Below are 25,366 nucleotides of genomic sequence, written 5' to 3' on the forward strand. Positions count from 1 at the left end.
TGCAATTACAGAGGTCAAACGTTTCCTGTAGTTTTTCTACCAGGTTTGCACACACTGCAGGGGGGATTTTGGCCCACTCCTCCACACAGATCTTCTCTAGATCAGTCAGGTTTCTGGCCTGTCGCTGAGAAACACGGAGTTTGAGCTCCCTCCAAAGATTCTCTATTTTATATATATATATATATATATATATATATATATATATATATATATATATATATATATATATATATATATATATATATATAAAACACACTATAATGCCTAAAGTATTGGGTCACCTGGTCATAAGTATGGTATGTAATCCTTTAGTATTGCATTCCACATTTTGTCCCAATTTCAGAATCAGAATCTGAATTAGAATAAGAACCAGAATCATGTTTATTGGCCAAGTGTGTTCACACACACAAGAAATTTGGTTTCAGCTGTTAGTGACTCTCAAAGTACAGACTATACAAGACAATAAAGACAATGTGAGACAATATAGACAGTATGAGTGAACTTACAGACAAACTTATACTGTCTATATTGTCTCACATTGTCTTTATTGTCTTGTATAGTGTGTTTTTGTCTTGTCTGTTTTGTCCTGTATAGTCTAAGCTGAATGTATAGTTTTATTTATGTCTGTACTTTGAGAGTCACTAACAGCTGAAACCAAATTCCTTGTGTGTTTTTGCTATTATAATTCTCTCCACTCTTCTGGGAAGTTGTTCCACTAGATTTTGGAGTGTGCTTATGGATATTTGTGTTCATCAGCCACAAGGGTATTATGAATAGCAGGTACTGATGCAGATGAGGAGACCCGGGGTGCAAGCAGTGTTTCAATTCATTTCAAAGGTTTTCAGTAAGGATGAGATCAGAGCTCTATAGCAGGCCACTCAAGATCTTCCTCTCCAAAAGCATGTAAACTATTTTTTTGAAGACAGGGACAGCTATACTGGATTGCTATACTGGAACAGGTTTGGGTTTCTAAGTTTAAGTGAATGCAAAACATTGTGTTATACTGCATCTAAAGACGTCCTACTCAGTTGAGTGCCTCCAGCTTTGTGGTAACAGTTTGGAAAAGAACCACATATAGCAGGAAAGGTCAATTATTTTGGCAATATAGTGATATAGTGATATTGTATTAGTGTGTGTTTGTGTGTGTGTGTTTGTGTGTGTGTGTGTGTGTGTGTGTGTGTGTGTGTGTATTGAAACTTTATTCTCCAAATGACATGTTTAGCTAGTTTCTTTTCAGCTATTAATTATAACAGGCAGCTGTCCAAATGCTTGTATAATCAAAATTTTTTATATCCATGGTTCACATTTATGTCCAGCCTCACACAAAAAACAGCAAAACAGCAGATGTAAATTGGCCTATACTATATACACACAGTCAGGCTGCACATAAGCACATCCTAAAGTGCTCCTGGAATGACATATTTAAAAGAGTCTATTATTTGCCCCAGGGCTGCATAAACACACTGCAGAAATCACTTAATTTAACTAGAGAGAAATATGAAAGTCATTCAGCCTGGTGATGCACATTTTTTAGGCTATTTGGTTTCTAGCTGCCAGGCTACAGGCCACAAATGCTAAAATGACAAACATTGTATTTTAGAATAAAGAGGAGATTTCAGTTCACAGGATTCCAGATACATTATAAGTAATTAGAACATAGTAAGATCTATGTATCATAGTAAGAACATCTGGCTTGGAGTTTGGTGAAGATCACTATTTATTTTTTAAGCTATTTTTGTTTCTAGCCTGTATGTGGCATGGCTTAAGTTCAGATGTGGTCAAAAATTCCCAAGTGGTACAGCACAAAAGTGTTTGCCCTATTGCTAGACAATCATGAGTTCAATTCTGAGCAATGCCGTGACCATCCATGGCTGACGGTCCAAGCCAACCTCTCTGGCTGGAGGGAGTGGTGCCACTCTCGTCTTTGTCATTACAAGCCAACCATCACACTCTCACACTCATAATACATATATATTGTATTATGATGGTTTGTGCATCTGGCTGGCAAAGTAAATTTCAATATGCAGCATACATGTGACAACGAGAATTATGTTATGACTCTAGTTGTCATCTGTTCCAAACAATCTTGCTATTAGAATATGTTTCTGTGTAATGTTTAGTTTTATTATTTCATTCAACTTTAAGTAACCCCTTTATCATGTGGTGATTTATTCTATGTAATATAAAAGGTTTTGGCTTCTGTTTATTCTTCTGCTGACATGGGGCACAACTGAACAAGGCACAAGAAGACGAAGCTATTATAGTAGAGCACTTGGCTGAAAAAAGAGTTGCTATTGATTACTATGTAGAAGCTCTCTGTCTGCTGGCACTCTCTGAGTAATTGATGCCTTAAATCAATAAAAGAGGGAGCTTGTCCAGAGAACAAGATCAGCATTCCAGGATTCTCTTAACTGGAAGACCTGTGTCAGCTCCCAACCATCTCTAAATGCTTTAAAACTCCAACATATGTTCATGTTTTACTCTTGCATCTTGAGGGCTTGGTTTATTTGTGGACACGTGACCATCACACATACTGTATATGTGATTTAGATTTAGTCCCCAGTTTGCTGGTATTTACTTCCACTCTTCTTGTCTTGTCTTGTCCAGTCTTTCAATAAAGGTTTAGAGCATTGTTGTGGGGATTTGTCATCTAGAAAAAGCAGTGCAGTATGGGATAAGTTCTGTGAGGTAGAGTGCTGCACAGCAATGTATGGCTTTTTAGGCAAACATTACAATTCTAAATCTGATTCAGGCAGCTGCAGGAAGCTAGTTGCAGGAGCGTAGCAGTGTGCTGGTGTCGGTCACCACAAATCCACAAATGTTTAGCAATTAGTATATATGTATAATTAAGATGCTTCTCTGGTTTTAAATAGACCTTTTAATATGTGTGACTGTTTATTAATGTTAAATGTATGCTAATTAACAATTTACAAAACTACAAACCTTTGATTTTAGGCTTGAACTGTTCTACATTATTAACTTTTTTTTTTTTTTAACAAATACCTCTCTCCCGCTTTTGGATTTTGATTTTAAGCATTCTCATTTCATTAATCACCAAAAGAGTTTAGAGGTCAGAGGTGAAATACATTTTCCTGGTTTGTCTCGCTGTGTCGAACTCACACATATCTTTTGCAATTTCAGGTGCAGCTAAAAATGGACATTGTAACAGTAGGTAAGTGAACCTGCTGACCTTGATGTACAAGCAATCTGTGAGTGTGCACGAGTAGGTGTTTGCGTGTGCATGTGTGTGTGTGTATGTGTGTGTGTGTGTGTGAGAGAGAGAGAGAGAGAGAGAGAGAGAGAGAGAGAGAGAGAGAGAGAGAGAGAGAGAGAGAATTAATTTTCATGATTAATGTGCAGTACTGAGGTTTCAGTACTTGCTACAAAAATAAAATCTTGGGTTCCACTCTTACACAATCCTGCACGCACTTTTTTCTCTCTCATGCTCCCTCTCTCCCTTACACACACACACACACACACACACACACACACACACACACACACACACACCCCCTTCCCTAATATCCATTTCCATGCATCGAGGCAAAATTGGATTCCGCGGAATGATTTAGCAAGTTGAAACTCTGCCACCCCAAAATATAATGATAGGTTATTTTTACAGTGCACCACACGTGCATAGAAAAACACACATTAACAAAAGAATAGAGTGCACCACAGAAACCAGTTTGGATTTGTTAGTCTTTGAGTGGAGTGCTGATTGTTGTAACATTAAATTCTAGAAGCTTATAAAATAAGGTATTGCCCTTTTTCTTAAATTCACTTCTATCAGCACAATGTCGAAAATGATAACCCAATAGTCTGGGTAATTCCAGTAGGGTTTATGTCCTCTATAAATAAAGATTGTGAAATATATGTTTTTTTGCGGTATTATGAGATAGAAGGAGTAGTAGAAATTTCCTAGAGTCGTTCCTGTGAGCTTTTTTGGACATATTTTGGCTATTTTATTCTTTGGAAATCAGTTTACAAAGTAATTTTAACTCTATGTGTTTGTGTATGCAAGTCTGAGATTATAATAATCACTATAATAATAATGGTAGCTTGAGCTAATGGGTGTTGCAATGTGTGTTGTCCTGTTTCTAAGAACACTTTCTTGGTTATTTAGTGATTCAGTGTTTTGTCTCACAGCTTTATGAACTTTCAAACTTATCTGCCAATTTTTGGCCTCTGTGATGGTATGTTTGAGCATTCTCTAAGAGCTCTATTCTCTTCCTTCCCTCTTCAGGGAGTGTTTGTGGTTGTGATTGACAGAGCCAGGCTTCATGCTGACCACTCTCAAGCAGCACAGGGTTGTCTCTCATGCTGCGTGACCCCACTCGGAGTGTTTGCGTAGGGCTTGGGTTTAACTTGTTCAGAGACATTATCAGGAGGTCTCCTGCTGAAAGGCACTGGGGAAGTGTGTGCATATGTGTAATGGGGCCCCAGGGACGTCTCTAAAATCATGGGTCATGCCAGTCTTCAGCTCTGCACGGCCTCTGACATGACCTCAATGAAGACAGGCGGTGCAGAAGAGTGTGTGTATACACATGCATGTGTGTCCTTAAGTGTGTGTGTATGTGTTTTTGTGCACCTTTTTTTTTTGTTAAACAGTGAATGCGTGTGAATGTTTGAGGAATACACTGTACATGTTTTGTGTGACCCATGTGCTTTCATATGTTTAGAAGTTAAAAATGTGATGTTGAGTCATCAATTAGTAACATTTGTTGTATCACTCAAGCACAGTCCGAATGCAATATAGTGTTACAGCTCAAAAGTAGGTAGTATGGGAAGTGATTAAGACATTAGACTTCTAATGTGAAGGTAGTTCAAATCCCACCAACATCAAGCTGCCACTGATGGGCCCTTGACAAAGGCCCTTAACCATTACCTGCTCAACTGTATAAATGACATGATTGTAATTTGCTCTGGATAAGGTCATCTGCCAAATGCCATAAGTATATTGTACAATAAGTGGTGGTCCAGTGTGTGAAGGCTTAGTTCTTCATTCAATCTTAAGTTTAAATTACTGTCTTTGAGTTTTGCATGATTTATTTGCGACCATGTGGATCCCCTTAGGATCTTTTGGTTTTGTTCCATCTGACAGGAACACACTGGTAGGTCAGTTGTTAACTGTAATTGAACCTAAATGTGAATGAGTGCATAAATGTGTGTGTATTGCTCTGAAATGGCCATGAGTCCCATCCAGACTGTATTCCCTCCTGTCTCACACATATAGCTTTCCCAGATAAAGTGCCAGCTCCACGGTAAAACCTTTACTAAAGAAAAGAGTAAATAAAAAAATAAACAATTAATCACTGAATGATTAAGAAAAAACTCATAACCAACAACTAACAACAAATATCAGTAAACTGTTTAAGTTTTAACTCTTCTGTTGAGTTAAACTATGTTAAAGATGAATTTTCATCGAGGAACATCAAAAGAAATTAGTACCATTTATGTCCTCAACAAAACAAATGCATAACATTATAAATAGCAATATTTTCACAAATAAACAGGAATTTAAGGTACTTCCATATGACCACCTTTCAGAGATGGGACATAACAAAGTACAAAAACTTTGTTACTGTACTTAAGTAGATTTTTCTGGTGTCAATACTTTACTATTTATTTTTCTTTTACTTTGACTATTTTATTACTATTTTTCTATCATTTACTATTTACTTTTTAATGTTACTCATTACATTTTTACGCAAATATTTCAGAGCAACATATGTTTATTCATGATGTCCTTTCTTTACTCAGATATAATAAATAAATAAACTCCACCGAAAAATAATTTTTAATAAGTAAACATTTGTTTTACTCATGCGAAAATCTCAAATCTGCACCAAAATCGGACACACATCCGACAATTTACCATCTGGGGTCGACAAATGTGCCGGTGCGTTTTGTGGCGTTTTTCCTGATAACAGCGAAACAAACTTTACTCTGTCCTTTTTAATTATACAGATAAGAGCAATCTTCTTCTTCTTCTTTCGGCTGCTCCCATTAGGGGTCGCCACAGCGGATCATCCGTCTCCATACCACCCTGTCCTCTATATCTGCCTCTTTTACACCAACTACCTGCATGTCATCCCTCACCACATCCATAAACCTCCTCCTTGGCCTTCCTCTTTTCCTCCTACCTGGTGGCTCCATCTTCAGCATTTTTCTACCAATATAATTCCTGTCCCTTCTCTGCACATGTCCAAACCATCTCAATCTCGCCTCCCTCACCTTGTCACCAAAACGTCCTACATGCGCTGTCCCTCTAATAAACTCATTTCTAATCTTGTCCATCCTCGTCACTCCCAACGAAAACCTTAACATCTTCAGCTCTGCTACCTCCAGCTCCACCTCCTGTCTTTTACTCAATGCCACTGTCTCTAATCCATACAACATCGCAGGTCTCACCACAGTCCTATAAACTTTCCCTTTCATTCTTGCAGATACTCTTTTATCACAAATCACTCCTGTCACTCTTCTCCACCCACTCCACCCTGCCTGCACTCTTTTCTTTACTTCCCTAACACACTCTCCATTACTTTGCACTGTTGACCCCAGGTACCTGAACTCCTCCACCTTCTCCACCTCTTCTCCCTGCAACCGCATCACTCCACTGCCCTCCCTCTCATTCACACACATGTACTCTGTCTTACACCTACTGACTTTCATTCCCCTTCTCTCCAGCGCATATCTCCACCTCTCCAGGCTCTTCTCAACCTGCTCTCTACTCTCACCACAAATCACAATATCATCTGCAAACATCATAGTCCAGGGAGACTCCTGTCTGACCTCGTCCGTCAACCTGTCCATTACCACTGCAAACAGGAAAGGGCTCATGGCCGATCCTTGATGCAGTCCAACCTTCACCCTGAACCAGTCTGTCGTACCTACTGCACACTTTACTGCCGTCACACTGTCCTCATACATGTCCTGCACCACCCTCACATACTTCTCTGACACACCTGACTTCCTCATACAATACCACAACTCCTCTCTTGGCACCCTGTCGTACGCTTTCTCTAAATCCACAAATACACAATGCAGCTCCTTCTGTCCTTCTCTATACTTCTCCATCAACATCCTCAAAGCAAATAAGGCATCTGTGGTGCTCTTCCTCGGCATGAAACCATACTGTTGCTCACAGATGGTCACCTCTTCTCTCAGCCTGGCTTCCACTACTCTTTCCCATAACTTCATGGTGTGACTGATCAACTTAATTCCCCTGTAGTTACTGCAGGTCTGCACATCTCCCTTATGCTTAAAGATCGGTACCAGCACACTCCTTCTCCATTCCTCAGGCATCCTCTCCCCTTCCAGAATCCTGTTAAACAATCTGGTTAAAAACTCCACTGCCATCTCTCCTAAACATCTCCACGCTTCTACCGGTATGTCATCTGGTCCAACCGACTTTCCATTCTTCATCCTCTTAATCGCTGCTCTCACTTCCTCCTTACTAATCCTATCTACATCCTGCTTCACCAACTCCACATCCTCCAACCTTCTCTCTCTCTGATTTTCCTCATTCATCAGCTGCTCAAAATACTCCCTCCATCTTCTCAACACACTCTCCTCACTAGTCAACACAGTTCCCTCTCCATCCTTTATTGCTCTAACTTGCAGTACATCCTTCCCAGCTCGGTCCCTCTGCTTGGCCAATCGGTATAAATCCTTTTCTCCTTCCTTAGTGTCCAACCTCTTATACAGCTCCTCATATGCCTTTTCCTTGGCTTTCGCCACATCCCTTTTAACCTGCTGCCGCATCTCCTTGTACTCCTGCCTACTTTTCTCATCACTCTGTCGATCCCACTTCTGTTTTGCCAACCTCTTTCCCCTAATGCTCTCCTGCACTTCCTCATTCCACCACCACGTCTCCTTGTCTTGCTTTCTATTTCCAGATGTCACACCAAGTACTTTTCTAGCTGCCTCCCTCATCACTCCTGCAGTAGTTGCCCAATCATCCGGCACCTCTTCACCACCACCAAGCCCCTGTCTCACCTCTTCCCTGAACTTCACACTACAGTCTTCCTCCTTCAGTTTCCACCATCTTATTCTTCTTTCAAACCTTACTTTTCTCCTCTTCTTCTTCGCCTCCAAAACCATCCTACAGACCACCATCCGATGCTGTCTAGCTACACTGTCCCCCGCCAACACCTTACAGTCTCCAATCTCCTTCAGGTTGCATCTCCTACACAGAAGATAATCCACCTGTGTGCACCTTCCTCCACTCTTATACGTCACCCTGTGATCCTCCTTCTTCTTAAAATACGTGTTCACCACTGCCATTTCCATCCTTTTAGCAAAATCTACCACCATCTGCCCTTCCACATTCCTCTCCTTAAAACCATACCTACCCATCACCTCCTCATCACCTCTGTTCCCTTCACCTACATGCCCATTAAAGTCTGCCCCAATCACCAATCGTTCTTTCCTAGGTACACCATCTACCACTTCATCTAATTCACTCCAGAATCTTTCTTTCTCCTCCATCTCACAGCCAACTTGTGGAGCATAGGCACTGATGACATTTATCATCATCCCTTCAACCTCCACCTTCACGATCATCACCCTATCAGAAACTCTCTTCACCTCCACTACACTCTTACTGTACGCTTCCTTCAGAATCACCCCTACACCATTTCTCTTCCCATCCACACCATGATAAAACAGTTTAAACCCACCTCCAATGTTCCTGGCCTTACTCCCTTTCCACTTGGTTTCCTGAACACACAACACATCTACCTTTCTCCTCTCCATCATATCAGCTATCTCTCTCCCTTTACCCGTCATAGTACCAACATTTAAAGTACCAACCCGAACCTCTACTCTCCTACACTGCTCCTTTTCCTGCCGTCTTTGTAGACGCCTTCCTCCTCTCCTTCTCCTCCTTCGGCCAACAGTAGCCCAATTTCCACCGGTACCCTGTCGGCTAACGATACCTGTGGCGGTCGTTGTTAACCCGGGCCTCGACCGATCCGGTATGAAATTCTCATTTGTGATCCGCATATTTGATTTGGCACATGTTTTACGCTGGATGCCCTTCCTAACGCAACCCTCCCCATTTACCCGGGCTTGGGACCGGCACTAAGAGTACACTGGCTTGTGCCCCCCTAATGGCTGGGTTATACAGATAAGAGCAATACATCATTAAAATCTGTAAAGGGTCTACCTACTTTCATACACACTGATAATAACAACAAAATGCTGTGCTTTAATAAAATAAAGCAAACTGACAGGGTGCACTTTCTGCCGCCTCGGTCTCCTTTCTTTACAGACACACAAATAAAACAACCTGAATCTCAGTGAATATTTGCCACACAGACATACTAAATATATATATAGAAAGCTCTAAAAGTCTGCTTTTAAATAAACAAATTGACATCAAATACAAATATTCTCTTAATATGTAATCTGTATATGTCAGGAATCCCCCTGCCACGCCCCCTTCAGTGGCTGTCATACCTCGGTGCGTCACGGAAAGCCCTGCTCCTTCGCTCATCCGCCCACATGGAGCTCATCGCAATCGGGCTTCATTCAGAACACCTGAGACTTATTCCAAGCACTCATCACACCGCCAATATAAACCCCACATTCACCCACACTTGGGGTCCATTATTGTATGTTAAAGTGTGTCTACGCAGGTTTATGGTGGTATGCGTCTCCGCATATGCATCTCCCGCTACGTTCTCCTCCTGGATTTCTCGCTCTCTCCACGGCTGCGTTTACCTTCCCCAGCGCACCTAGGACTACCGACGCTTCTCTGTCACTGCCTCCGCGCCGCGCTTCCTCCATAACGCACCGTGGATATTATTTACGGACTACCTTTTGCCGGATTATCCAGATCTCTGCGGGTATTTTGTGTTGGCTCTGCCTTTTGTTTAATAAACACGTTTGCCTATATTCCGGCTTCCGCCTCCATATCTGCCGCGTAACAGAATAACGGACCCCTGAAAAGGAATATACGGACAAAAAATGAAAGCAAGGGACAAAGAAAAGAAGGACATGATCAGGTTAACGGCGTGGTCCCGGCGCGAATCGAACCTTGGAGGTCGGATTCGCAAGGCCACGATCAAGCCCCGGCCAAGCTTCGCCTCCGGGAAATCCCGGAAGCTCGCAGCCATTTCTCGGTCATGCTCGGCAGCGCCACACCCCCTGGATGACGTCACGGGACTCCAGGCTCGCTTCTTCGGCGACGGAGCTAAATGAGGGGTATTTTTACGGAGCGTGGATCGATACGTGGAGTCGAATCCATCCAGCTTCCTGACGGAGAGAGCAAAGATCGCATTTCACATTTCTCTGCTGACTGGGGAGGCCCTCTCTCTTGCCAGGGAGTTGTGGGGCGCGACTGGAGGTGAGTTCGGCTTGTGCGCCCGGTTCTGCTTCAGGCCCTCCAGGAAAGTTACGATCCGCCTCAGGTTCTCCAAGGGATCTCGAGTGTGCTCCAGGCCATCCAGGACGGCTCCGTTCCGCTCCAGGACCTCCAGGAGCTCTCCACCCTGCTCCAGAACCTCCGGAATGGTTCCGTTTCGCTCCAAATTTCTGAGGTAAGGTCGGCTTCGCTCCAGTATCTCCAGGAAAGCTCGGCTTTGCTCTAGGATCTCCAGGAGAGCTCGGCTTTGCTCCAGGATCTCCAGGAGAGCTCGGCTTTGCTCCAGGATCTCCAGGAGAGCTCGGCTCCGTCCCAGGACCTCCAGGAGAGCTCGGCTCCGTCCCAGGACCTCCAGGAGAGCTCGGCTCCGTCCCAGGACCTCCAGGAGCGTGCCTCTCTGCTCCAGTGTCTCCAGGAGCGTGCCTCTCTGCTCCAGTGTCTCCAGGAGCGTGCCTCTCTGCTCCAGTGTCTCCAGGAGCGTGCCTCTCTGCTCCAGTGTCTCCAGGAGCGTGCCTCTCTGCTCCAGTGTCTCCAGGAGCGTGCCTCTCTGCTCCAGTGTCTCCAGGAGCGTGCCTCTCTGCTCCAGTGTCTCCAGGAGCGTGCCTCTCTGCTCCAGTGTCTCCAGGAGAGCTCGGCTCCGTCCCAGGACCTCCAGGAGCGTGCCTCTCTGCTCCAGTGTCTCCAGGAGCGTGCCTCTCTGCTCCAGTGTCTCCAGGAGCGTGCCTCTCTGCTCCAGTGTCTCCAGGAGCGTGCCTCTCTGCTCCAGTGTCTCCAGGAGCGTGCCTCTCTGCTCCAGTGTCTCCAGGAGCGTGCCTCTCCGCCACAGGGCCGTCTCGGGGAGCGCCGCGCCGCCACAGGGCCGTCACGAAAGCGCCATTTAGCTCCACAGTTCCGGCAAAGGCGCCGCTCAGCTCCACAGTTCCGCCGAGGGCGCCGCTCAGCTCCAGGACCCCGCTGTCGCCGTTGTCCCATTCCAGCTCTCCGCAAGGGTGGTCGCTCCTGCGCTCATGCGTGCCCCGCCCACATGGAGCTCATCCCATTGGGGCTTTTATTCAGAACACCTGAGACTTATTCCAAGCACTCATCACACCGCCTATATAAACCCCACTTTCACCCACACTCGGGGTCAGTTATTGTTTGTTCATGGATGTTTATGCACGTTCATGGTGGTATGCGTCTCCGCGTATGCGTCTCCCGCTACATATCTTCTCCTCCCGGACTCTTCGCTCTCTCCACGGCTGCGTTTACCTTCCCCAGCGCACCTCGGACTACCAACGCTTCTCCGTCGCTGCCTCCGCTCCGTGCGTCCTCCATAACGCACCGTGGATATTATTTACGGACTGCCTTTTGCCGGATTATCCCGATCTCTATTATTCTTTTGCCGATTTTTTTCCCGATTTCTATTATTCTATTAACTCTTTAGTATTTTGTAGTGGCTATACCTTTTGTTTAATAAACACGTTTGGTTATAATCCGGCTTCCGCCTTCATATCCGCCGCGTAACAGTATGAAATTTATAAGAGTTTTGTTTCTCCAGTATCACTTCATCAACCGCCCGTGTGGAAACATAGCAAAGTTTCTGTTTGGTGTCCTGATAATTTAATTAATTTAAAACACCATTATTACTTTAAAAATGTTTACAAGAATATGTTGCCTTTATGCTCTATGTTGAGTTTGGTTTCACAAATAATAAACATTTGTGTAAAGCATCAATATTTGTCCATGCCCATGTTGATTAGAGTATAAAAAAATTAGAAAGTATTAATTTAAGGTACATTTAAAACAGATAAAAATTTGTGATTAAGTTGTGATTAACATGACAATTGTGTGATTCATCGTAATAAAAAATGTTAATCGATTGACAGCCCTATCAATATGACGTGATATCCAGTTACCAGCATGACACTAAAACAGGTAGTAGTAACGGCTTCTTTTTATTAAAGTGCATGTCAGAGCCCAAATTTCTTTACTTTAACTTGAGAAAAAAAGTATAGTCAACACTTCAACTTTTACCCGAGTATTTTAAAACATGTGTATCTGTACTTCTACTTAAGTGAAGGATGTGTGTACTTTTAGCACCTCTGCCTTCTCCTCTTATATTCGCTCATGCTTGTATGCACACATACCTACACTTACATATTCATTTGCATGACTATAATGAATTGTTCATATTTGGCACTGCAATAAGCTATGTTAGGGTTTATAAACAATTAATTAAACACCATATATTATTCTATTCCCAGGCCACTTAAATGTGTATCTAATTTATTGTATGCAGTATAAGTAAATATGAGTGTGCATGGTTTGTAGGTCATTCTGCCCTATGTTTGTTTACTTGGCAGAGAGAGGCAGTCCAATAGGAGATGTGCCTTGTGCCACACTTATATTCACATCCTCCCTCTGTTCCGTCTAATGAAGTTAACCCAGACTGCTGGCTTTGCATGTGTGATAGGCTCAGAGATGCTCATGCTGCTTTTCCTGCTGCATGTGGGGGGAGGGTGGAAAAAGAATGCTGCAAACTGTGTTTGTGAATGTGTGGTGAGTATGGGTCATGGGAACCCCTTCAACTGTCAGGATGAGAGGTGTGGAATTTAATAAAGACTCTGATATACATGCAATGTTGGCAAGTGTTAAACATTTGTAATAATTCATAAAATTAAAACATGGATCAGTTTATGAAAAGTCCCAAGATGGCCTAGAGATATAAATCTATTTAAAAGGTCCTCTCTCATTAATAAGAATTAAGCAATTTTATACGTTTTGTGCAGCCTGATATTACTACTAATAAACAAAAACTATTAATGTCATTTATCAAGTTTTAAACAATAAGTTAATACAGTAGGTAAATGTTAAATACAAAAGACTTATCCAAATTTTCCTGTGGTGCTTTATTGTTACGATTGAAGTTAAATTGGACCATGAGCTAAAATTATGTAATTGTTTTGGGGTAAAACACATTGCTTTACTGTCTTTAATAGAAGTATGATGCTTTGGTGAGCTTTCAGACAGGATGGTAATATATACAATACTATCTCCTTCAAGTTTTCATCACTGAACAGTTGATAACCTCATTAATGATGGAACTATAATGAATGTACATTTGGTGTCACCCAGCTGAAGATAGGTTCCTTTTAAACCTGGTTCCTCTTAAGGTTTCTTCTTCATACCATATCAGGGTACTTTTCTTCCAATGTCAACACTGGCTTGCTATAGAGCTTGGTTGATTTTTGTCCTTGTCCCCTGCACACAATTTCTACAGATTCCCAACTTTTAATGTTATTATATAGTGTAGATATGAGATAATCAAAGTCTTCACAATTTTATGTTGAAGAACATTATCTTGGTGCTTTTTTTTTGCCACTATCAACACTGGTCTGCTCTTAGAGATAAACGTATAGAAACTAATTTATGACTGATATTTATAGTCACATTCTATTTAATTATGTAAAGCTGCTGACTGAGTATGAAATTGAAAACTAAATGTATTACTTTTCAGACTGCTCCATACTGTATAGAGTTGTGATATTAATTCTGACAGGTACGGTTTGTAACGTGTAATGAAAAATTTTATGCTAAATCTTTAAAAAATGTTATTATACTAATATATTATAAAATATATACGGGTGCCTAAACATATTAATAGACAATATTCCTTACCAGAAATATTATTAGGCATTAGACAGAAGGTTAAAATAAAATTAATTCTAGAGCAACTGGACTCCAAAAAAATACATAATTCCACAAAAGTCCCCACTCAAATCCGTTTTTGGGATTTACCTCATTTCTCTCACAATGTGAATTAAAAGGGCATACCACTGCATTATTTCATAGACGCTTAAAGGCTTACGACCCACACTGATTACAGCATTTCAATTCCATTTCAACTTTGGCCTAATCCTTTCATTTTGATGGCCCATCATACATGACCTAAAGAGACACAGGAAGATGCATCATACATGTTTGTTTGCATTATGTGTGTGTGTGTGTGTGTGTGTGTGTGTGTGTGTGTGTGTGTGTGTGTGTGTGTGTGGGTGGGTGTGTGTGTGTGTGTGTGTGTGTGTGTGTGGGTGGGTGGGTGGGTAGGTGGGGGGGGGGTCTGTGTTGTCATGTTGACAGTTTAAGCGAGTGAGTGCTCTTGTCTGTGTCATTCCTATTTCTCACAGGATGTGGGAAAAAAAGGAAGAATTTTTCCATAAGAGCGTCCACTCACTCTTTTTCCATGGCCTGAGGACATAATATGTTACCAGACAAAGTCTGTGTTTGTGATTGTGGATAAGTGTGGGTTTGATGTGGGAGATCACTGCTTTTTTTTATTTTGTGTGTTTAAATACAGTACCTTCTTATATAATACAGAATACTAACACTATTATACATTTAAGAGTTATATGATTTAGGAATTATGTAATATTCACCAGATAATTCAAGACAATGCAGTGTGAACTGTGGTTGTGCACTATTGTGTTCACTGATGATTGAGAAATTTAGAAAGATTTTTCATTACAGTCAGAAACAACATTCAGATTTATATATTTACTGTGATATTGTCAGAAACCAGCATAAAAGCTCTTGATTGTCAGAGTGGGCATAAGAATTATAGTACACAACTATCACTTTTTCTTAGCATTTATTTGTCACTCCAGCTGGACCCTAGCAGGGTACAGCAATGTACCTCTGAACATTGGTAAATTTTTGTTTGTTCTTGTTTGTACCTCTAAAAGAACATTTATGCACCCCTGGTGATGGAAATGTACCTTTGTGTCCTGAAATGGTTTCAAATTACATCCTGATAGCAGTTAATGCTATGGAAAAATATCAGAATGTTAGAGACAAAGCCTTTGCACTCTTATCGGTACATTCCTGTATCTTGATTTTTCTCTGTGTATAATGATAGTATGAAAAGGTTTTGTATTGTGTATCCCTTAATTTTCAAGACAGGGTAGGGTGTGACTCTAAAAAACATCTCTAAAAAATCACTGTGCGTTAGCTTAAATCATATTATGTTGATCATCTTGTACATTTTTTAATGCTGCTTAATTTAAATTTGTATTAAAGAGGCAGTCAGCTGAACTGTAAGTGAGAATTAATTACAAGATAGGTTGTATGTTGAAGTTTTCCAGAATCCACTGAGAGGTTAAATAAGCTAGTGAAGTGAAGTGGAGTGAAGTAAAGAAAGGTAGCAGGTCACCACCCAAAGAGAGGTTAGGGGAGTACATAGAGCACTAATATAAGAGAGCATTGAATGAGGGCATAGATAAGTTGGGGGCAGGGCTCTCTCACAACATGAAACAATTTCATTAAAGCTTACCATCTCTGTTGCTATCTGCCTGGTGTTTAATGTTTGCTTCTAAAAGTAGCCTTTACTAAAAAAATAGGCAAAGAATTACAAAAACCCCAGAAACCTGTATTTTCATTTAAGGTCACAAGGTTCAAGGCCCATGTCCCAGTCTTGTTGACAACAATCAATATAAGTTTTAAAAATTACTTAATATTAATGATAACACAATACTTAAGGTTCTCATTAATAATAATTAATAATACATAATGACAAAGTGAAAACATATACAGTATTCTTGTAATTGTGAGCTCTAATTTAAATAGAAAAGGTTTTGATAACCACCAGGACTTTTAAAAGACGCAGCTATTTATCCAAACTCAGTCGGTTTAGTTCAGTAATCTTTAGAAAGGCCTTTCCCTTGGAGTTAACCAGGACCACACAAAGCTTCATAAGTTCTCCACAGAATACTTTACAGAAGGACAGCAATCGCCCAGCAGAGTTGGTGCTTTACATCAACTGGTTTCATTAACTACAGCAGCACTTTGCTTACAAAGATGATAAAGTACATTTTATGAGGAAGAAGCAATCTGGAGAAATGTGAGGTAAAAAGAGATGCAACCTGAAGAAGATAGGAGACTGTAAGGTGTTGGCGGAGGACAGTGTAGCTTACAGCATCAGATGGTGGTCTGTAGGATGTTTTGGAGGTGAAGAAGAAGAGGAGGAGAGTAAGGACAGAAAGAAGAATAAGATGGTGGAAACTGAAGGAGGAAGAATGTAGTGTGAGGTTCAGGGATGAGGTCAGACAAGGGCTCGGTGGTGGTGAAGAGGTACTGGATGATTGGGTAACTTCTGCAGAAGTGATAAGGGAGGCAGCTAGAAAAGTACTTGGTGTGACATCTGTAAATAGAAAGGAAGACGAAGAGACTTGGTGGTGGAATGAGGTAGTGCAGGAGAGCATAATAGGAAAGAGGTTGGCAAAACAGAAGTGGGATCGACAGAGTGATGAGAAAAGTAGGCAGGAGTACAATGAGATGCAGCAGCAGGTAAATTGGGATGTGGCAAAAGCCAAGGAAAAGGCATATGAGGAGCTGTATGAGAGGATGGACACTAAGGAAGGAGAAAAGGATTTGTACCGATTGCCGGTAGAAGCATGGAGATGTTTAGGAGAGATGGCAGTGGAGTTTTTAACCAGATTGTTTAACAAGATTCTGGAAGGTGGGAGGATGCCTGATGAATGGAGAAGGAGTGTGCTGGTACTGATCTTTAAGCATAAGGGAGATGTGCAGACCTGCAGTAACTACAGGGGAATAAAATTCATCAGTCACACCATGAAGTTATGGGAAAGAGTAGTGGAAGCCAGGCTGAGAAGAGGTGACCATCTGTGAGCAACAGTATGGTTTCATGCCGAGGAAGAGCACCACAGATGCCCTACTAGCTTTTAGAATGTTGATGGAGAAGTATAGAAAAGGACAGAAGGAATTCAATTCAATTCAATTAAATTCATTTTTATTTGTATAGCGCTTTTAACAATGAACATTGTCTCAAAGCAGCTTTACACAGATAATGTGGTGATTAAAAGTAAATATGTTCTTTTTAAGTACGTTTGTCCCTGATGAGCAACTGTGGCAAGGAAAAACTCCCCGAGATGGCATAAGGAAGAAACCTTGAGAGGAACCAGACTCAAGAGGGAGCCCATCCTCATCTGGGTTGCACCGAATGTCCATTTGAAGCAGATATACAATGTTGCGGGGTACAGTGATGATGATCAGAAGCGAACTGTATCCTGAGTTAGTGTAGCAGACTGTTGACATTAACTACAGTCCAATCCATCCTCAAAGCGCCCGTTCTTACTCCGGAATTTCATGGAACCACCCAAGGTGTTGATAAGAAACCGTCCCAAGCTGCACAGAGTGGCTTCCAGTCGAAGAGAACACTTTCCAGAGGCAGGCCTGGACGAAGTGGGAAGATCCACGAAGGGGAGAGGGGCAGGAACAGTGGTCACTGGGGCCTCAGGAGCATGTTTAACTTGACCGAGAGAGAGAGTGAGAGAGAGAGAGAGAGAGAGAGAGAGAGAGAGAGAGAGAGAGAGAGAGAAGAGGGTGACAGGAAGAGAAGGATATGGATTATTAAGTGTCCTTATTGTTGTATGAAAGTTAATGTCACTGTGCAGTTTGGACTCCAGCAAGACTTGCTATGGCAGCATAAAAAAAAGGGAGAACCAGAAGGTAACACAGACATGAGGGATCTCTGGGATAAGAGAAGACCCACCACACCACCGTCAACAAACCTGAGTGAACGTGTAAATGTGAGGGGACGACAGCATACAAATATACCAGTTCACCAAACACTCTATATCCATGTTCACTCCAGATCTGAGCCTTTACCTAAGAAAAAAATCTACTGATCAAAGGTTTGACTAAATAAATAAGTTTTCAACCTTGACTTGAACACTGAGACTGTGTCTGAGTCCCGAACACTGGTTGGAAGGCTGTTCCATAACTGTGGGGCTTTATAAGAGAAAGATCTGCCCCCTGCTGTAGTCTTCATTATTTGAGGAACCAACAGATAGCTAGCACCTTTTGATCTAAGTAGGCGTGGAGGATCATACTGGTACAGAAGTTCACTCAGATACTGCGGTGCGAGACCGTTAATTGGTTTATACGTCAGAAGTAGTATTTTATAATCAATGCGAGATTTAATTGGGAGCCAGTGTAGACTGATTAAAACAGGGGTGATGTGGTCATATTTTCTAGATCTAGTGAGGACTCTTGCTGCTGCATTCTGAACTAACTAAAGCTCACTTAGTCGCACACCCAGACAGTAAAGCATTACAGTAGTCTAATCTCGAAGTAACAAAAGCAAGAACTAGTTTTTCTGCATCCTGTAACGACATAATATTTATAATTTTAGCAATATTTCTAAGGTGAAAGAAGGCGATCCTGGTGATATTATTCACGTGAGACTCAAAGGAAAGACTCGGGTCAATAATCACACCAAGGTCTTTGACAGCCGTACACGCTGAAACAGAAACACCATCCAGAGATGCTACATAATCGGAAAGTTTACTTCTAGCTGCATGTGGTCCTAGTAAAAGTACTTCCGTCTTATCTGAGTTGAAGAAAGAAGCAGAAGAAAGTTATTAAGCATCCACTGTCTAAAGTCCTTTACACACTTCTCAACATTGTTAAGCTGATCTCTCTCATCTGGCTTTGCTGAAATATACAGCTGTGTGTCATCAGCATAGCAATTGAAGCGAATTCCATGTTTATGAATAATTTCACCAAGAGGCAGCATATATAAAGAAAAAAGCAGTGGGCCTTAGACAGATCCTTGAGGAACACCAAACTTTACCTCATAGAGTGTGGAGAACTCACCATTTACATCAACAAACTGATAGCGATCAGTCAAATAAGACCTGAGCCAAGAGAGAGCTGTTCCCTTTATTCCAACAACGTTCTCAAGTCTAGCAAGTGGTATAGTGTGATCAATGGTGTCAAAAGCTGCACTAAGGTCGAGCAAAACAAGCAACGAGACAAAACCCTATCTGATACATTTCAAAAATTTTATTCATAAGTAGGTGTGAGCATAACTGCTGTGCTACAACCTTTTCTAAAATTTTGGATATAAAGGAGAGATTTGATATTGGTCTGTAGTTTGACAACTGACATGGGTCAAGGTCAGGTTTCTTAATTAGGGGGTGGATAACTGCCAGTTTGAAGGATTTTGGTACATAACCAGTGCTAATGGAAGAGTTTATTATTTTTAAAACAGGTTCAATTACCTCTGGAGTTATCTGTTTAAAGAAACTTGTAGGCAAGGGATCGAGAATGCAGGTTGATGATTTTGATGAGGAAATTAATGAAATTAAGTCATTCTCATGAATAGGGGTGAAGCTTTGTAGTTGATTGTCTGCTATAATTATGCTGCTGTCTACAGGGTTACTTGTAAAATAATTTGGATTTATATTAAACCGTCTGGATTTCTTGCCTGATGTTCTTAATTTTATTATTAAAAAAGTACATGAAATCATTACTACCTAATGATGGTGTGCATGTTAGTGCAGTGCTTTTATTCTCTGTTAATTTTGCTACCGGGCTGAATAAAAATCTAGGATTATGCTTTTTTTTTAATGCTAAAGGTCTAGCTAATTTCACATGCCTCAGAATGGAGTCTCCTAAATCCAGAGCTCTTTTAGGTTTCTCGGCGGGTGCTTCACTGAGGAGAGCAAACCTGTTGGACACGTGAAGCGGAGAGGAATGGTGCGCCCGTGGACAAGCCATAGCGTTAGCTTTGGCATTGTGTATTTGTGGATTTAGAGAAAGCGTACGACAGAGTGCCAAGAGAGGAGTTGTGGTATTGTATGAGGTAATCAGGTGTGTCAGAGAAGTATGTGAGGGTGGTGCAGGACATGTATGAGGACAGTGTAACAGAAGTGAAGTGTGCAGTAGGAACGACAGACTGGTTCCAGGTGAAGGTTGGACTGCATCAAGGACCGGCTCTGAGCCCTTTCCTGTTTGCAGTGGTGATGGACAGGTTGACAGACGAGGTCAGACAGGAGTCTCCCTGGACTATGATGTTTGCGGATGATATTGTGATTTGGGGTGAGAGTAGAGAGCAGGTTGAGAAAAGCCTGGAGAGGTGGAGTATGGGCTGGAGAGAAGGGGAATGACAGTCAGTAGGAGTAAGACAGAGTACATGTGCGTGAATGAGAGGGAGGGCAGTGGAGTGGTGCGGTTGCGGGGAGAAGAGGTGGAGAAGGTGGAGGAGTTCAGGTACCTGGGGTCAACAGTGCAAAGAAATGAAGAGTGTGTTAGGGAAGTAAAGAAAAGAGTGCAGGCAGGGTGGAGTGGGTGGAGCAGAGTGACAGGAGTGATTTGTGATAGAAGGGTATCTGCAAGAATAAAAGGGAAAGTTTATAGGACTGTGGTGAGACCTGCAATGTTGTATGGATTAGAGACAGTGGCATTAAGTAAAAGACAGGAGGTGGAGCTGGAGGTAGCAGAGCTGAAGATGTTTAGGTTTTCGTTGGGAGTGATGAGGATGGACAAGTTTAAAAAATGAGTTTATTAGAGGGACAGCCCATGTAGGATGACAATATTTTGGTGACAAGGTGAGGGAGGCAAGATTGAGATGGTTTGGACATGTGCAGAGGAGGGACATGAGTTATATTGGTAGAAGAATGCTGAGGATGGAGCCACCAGGAAGGAGAAAAAGAGGAAGGCCAAAGAGGAGGTTCATGAATGTGGTGAGAGAAGATATGCAGGTAGTTGGTGTGAAAGAGGCAGATGTAGAGGACAGGGTGGTATGGAGACGGATGATCGGCTGTGGCGACCCCTAATGGAAGCAGCCGAAAGAAGAAGAAGAAGAAGAAATGTTGGGAGAGAGTCATGTTTACCACTGTAATCCAGTTTCCGGATCATGTTTACATTTGTTTCACAATTTATAAACGCAGTTTTTGCAGATTGGTGAACCTCTGCCCATCTTTACTTCTGAGAGACTCTCCAATATAGTCTTTTTTATATGTTTTCTATGTTTTATTGTGAATAAAATATGGAATGTATGAGATTTTCAAATCATTGCATTGATTTTAATTAAGCAGCATCCCAGCTTTTTTGGATTTGAGGTTGTATATGTAGAGTATATGTTATAAAGAGCATATGTATATTTTCACAGTTTCTTTTAAATGAGAAATGATCTAGCAGACTGTCACTAAATTGGGTGGGTGGTGTTGTACTGTGGGTGATGCTTACTATATACTGTAGATATTTTTATAATCTTTAAAATTAAGGTGAAGTAAGGTTTATTTATGACTGCATGTGCATGTAACCTGATTAGAAACATGTAATTGGATGTAAGTTTTCAGCCTCTGTCATTGGGAGCAAACGTGACAGAATGCAGAGCAGCATTCCACAACTTGGAAACTTCAGACATGCTCCATGGGAATGATCTACAGAAATGTGGCTGCTAAAAGTCAGAGGACACTTTCACCATGCAGCAGGAAACTACACACTTTGGACACAGTGAAAATGTCAACCAGTATGAACCATGCTCCCAGGGAAATTTTGAAAGAAGCTGTCAGGTGAACGCATGATTGCTCTTTGATGAATAAATTAGTATCCCTGTAAAATGTGCTACCACAGCACATTCTCCATGAAAAACATGCAAAATAAAAACAAAACAAGATATGCCCAACAGATTGAAGCTAAGCACATTTCAAATGTGTTATTGGGTGTCATTTAGGGTTCTAGTCAACAGACAGGGTACATTTACAACTATATGTAAGACATTTGGTAGACACCCTTATCCAGGGGCAATTACAAAGTGCTTTGAAGTTTCAATCAACAATTATATTCTAACATTGGTTAATTTGGCCACAGATACCACTCACCTCAGTTGGGAGAGGAAATAGTTAGAAAGCATTTTTTTTTATCCATTGAGTGCTTATTTAAAAAACTTTGTAAAAGGTCTTTAGATGTTGTTTGAAGATTGTTAATGACTCAGCTGTTAGGAAACCAGGTAAAGGTTCTTTCCACCATTTCTGTGACAAAACAGAGAAGAGTCTGAAAGCATGTCTTTTTTCTTAAATAGTGTTCCCTATAGAGGTTTATGTTGCATTCACAAAATATAATTCATTGCTCTAAGATGCTAGTGATTCTAATTTCCTGTTTACTTCTTTAAGTATGTACTTGGTTTATATCACTCTAATTTTGCTACATGTGTATATTCTATATACTGTATTTACTGTAAATGACTGCCACATTGGGAAAATTATTGAATGTTTCTGATTAGGTTTATTTATCCATGAATGGCATCTTAGCAAAATAAAATGTGTGTGTGCGGGCATGTGTGTCATGGTACATGTCTGCTTGAGCATAATTACTCTCACGCTGTGTGGCATTCAGCTCTGATGAAAACCCAAAAACCACACAATAAAAACTGCTGTGTTTCCAGGCAGTAAAGAGAAAATCGCTCACCAGTTAAAAACACACCACAATATTAATCTTTTGTAATTAAAAAAAAACTTTTAATACATCTAAGTAGTAGCACCTAATATTTGTGATGTGAACTCAGTGCTTATAAACCATACTGATTTTGAAAATCATTTATATTAAGTATTTATAGCAAGAAATGGTTGATTATATTGCTGTGTTGATGGAAGTGAGGAGCAATTTAAATGAGAGTGCTAATTCTTTCTCTCTCTCTCTCTCTCTCTCTCTCTCTCTCTCTCTCTCTCTCTCTCTCTCTCTCTCTCTCTCTCTCTTTCTCTCTCTTACTTTGATAGTTTGGCATCAATAGGAATTTTCCAGCAGACAGTGCCACCTGGTCTTGCCCACTTGGGTGGCAATGAGTTTTCTGTTTGGGCAAAGCAAACAGGAGTTTGCTGATTGAGCTTTAGTTCCTCTTTCTTATGAGCTGCTAAAACCAAAATAAAAGAAGTTGATGTTATTTTAAATATAAGGGAATAATGTATTCCACAGAATTTAGTTTTAGTTTAACTCTTTAAACCTCTGGGCCTTCAAACTGTTAGTGACTCCAACCTTACAGTACATACCACACACTCATTACTAAAACTTACTATAGCATTTGGCTTACTATAATAAGCCAAGGGTTAATGCAGTTTGGCCAGTCAACGTAATAACATCATAATGCTGGCTTAGAATATATGAATATACAGTAGGGAAATAGCTTCAATTAAAAGAAAGGCTTTCACATGTGTTTCATGCAAAAGGATACTATCGAATTTTAGAAAGATATATAGTATACTCTCTATCAGCCCTTTTTGGGAAGATATTGTTCATCTGTTTTTGATACAGCAGTTTTACATCTTTGTTTTCCATGTGTGCGATATACACAGTGGAGCAAATGTAATTTACTTGGGATAAAAGGTTTCTGTGAAATTTCCAGTCCAGCTACATCTCAATAACCCCACGAAATACTTAAATTTAGGCAAAAAAAAAATTGAGCACTTTCAACCCAAAGCTCCTCTCTCTAGAATGGAGCCGTGTTATTCCTGTGCCAATAAGTCTTCGTCGTCATTTGTTGCAACACACTGCACCACAATTAAGATACAGTAAAGCAGGCACAGCTGTATCAGCAGTATATGAAATACATAAGCCAAACCTTTTGGTACCTTCTGATGCAATTTATAATTCATCACTACTGGTAAGATAATGACTGTTTATTCACTATAGCATAGTGATAACAGGAACTAAGTGGTTTCACAGACATTCCACAACATTTAACATTTTTTTTTCTTAATTGATTTGGTAATAAATAAACCATTTGCACTGTTAAATAGAAAATCACCAACTTTAAGGTTTATTTCCTCTAATAGCATGCTCTATCATAGATTCTTCTGTAATAGTACAGTTGGGGGCTTGTTGCAATGCACTGAGCTCATGTGTGAAATCTACACAGCATCACACGAACACTAAAACACAACACCTCCTTCCATTTCTCACACTCTTTCTTCCACCACACCCACCCCATATGCAAAGTGCTTAGTGTGTACCGTTTGTGCTTAGTGCTGATTTTGTGGTTAGCCTGTATAACTTTGCCTGTTTGTGGCATAAGCATCATTAGCTCCACAAAAATGTGTGTACAGCTGAAGACCAACCTCAATGTAAACAGTAAATGGGCCTCTGTAAAAAAAAAAGCTAGTATGGTCTGAGTGTTGGTCTGTGTATGAGTGTGGGTGTTGATTACACATTACAACAGATAGGAAAACATGATGACTTTTCCCTCAAGGAAGTTTATCTATACTCTTTTCATTGCTTATCAATCTGGTGTGTGTCTTTGTGTAAATGAGTGTTAAGAAACATGACTTGTGCTGTTTCATTATTTTACTAAATCAGAATTTGGGGTGGTGTGGGTTTATAATCTCCAAGTATACATCAGTCTACCAGCCAGAGGGAAGTGAGGTGCTCTGGGTGGCCAACATAAACAGAGGCCTCAGTTTGTGAAAACAAGCATTCTCCTGTTTGCTGTTTTTCTCTGCATCTATTAGACTTTCTTTCAGCTCCAGCATAATTCTGACTCTTCTCTGCTATCCAGAGTTTCCTTCTCACTCCCAGAGGTCCTTGCCTCTGTGATAACAATCTCTGTTTCAGAAACCAATTAAAATAGCCAGAGGGGTGGAAACAGTTATGGTGTGTTTTTGTTATTTTAGTTAGATCTAAGGATGAGCCCTAAGCTGGAAGCAGGACCTCCAGAAGCTTCCAGTTTTCTCCTATTTATGGGAGAGATATTGGGGTGAACAAGTTTATACAGTAAAATCTGTTTCACACTAAATACATGACTGAATAGATGCTATATTATTAACATACTGTAATGTCAGCAATGTGCATCTTGATCCCTCTTATCAGCTATCAGAGGGAATACAATGCATGTTTTGAGTAGGGTCCATGTCCATGTAACTCCTGTGGCCTTGCATTCTTTACTGGTCACTTAACTACCCCATCCTTTAATCATTAACTCACTGTTAACAAAGATACGCTCTCTGTAAGTAAGTGATGTGTTGCAGGAAATCACATCTCAAATCACAATAAAATGATTTGCAGATTGTTCTCATATGCCTTCTCCAATAGTAGCTTATCCTAAAGCCTATAGATTTAGAATTTACAATTTACATGCAAGAAAAGTCTTTCAAAACATCATAGCAAATAGAGAATTGATTAAACAAAGGCAATCTGTCCTAGTAAATTCTGCAAATTGTAGTCTTC

At 40.9% G+C, this 25,366-nt stretch overlaps 1 protein-coding gene across 2 annotated transcripts in view; it reads left to right on the forward strand.

Annotated features, from left to right (window-relative positions):
- The window catches only part of stard13a (StAR related lipid transfer domain containing 13a), an 87,265-nt gene that overhangs the window by 14,794 nt on the left and 47,105 nt on the right, over nucleotides 1-25,366 (forward strand). For both annotated transcript variants that reach the window (XM_083569031.1, XM_083569034.1), the window contains exon 2: nucleotides 3,142-3,172. In XM_083569031.1, the coding sequence (XP_083425157.1) occupies nucleotides 3,142-3,172 (31 nt within the window). The remainder of the gene's footprint in view (nucleotides 1-3,141; nucleotides 3,173-25,366) is intronic.

This window comes from Silurus aristotelis (assembly GCF_946808225.1).
Source record: "Silurus aristotelis genome assembly, chromosome: 18".
Lineage (NCBI taxonomy): Eukaryota > Metazoa > Chordata > Actinopteri > Siluriformes > Siluridae > Silurus > Silurus aristotelis.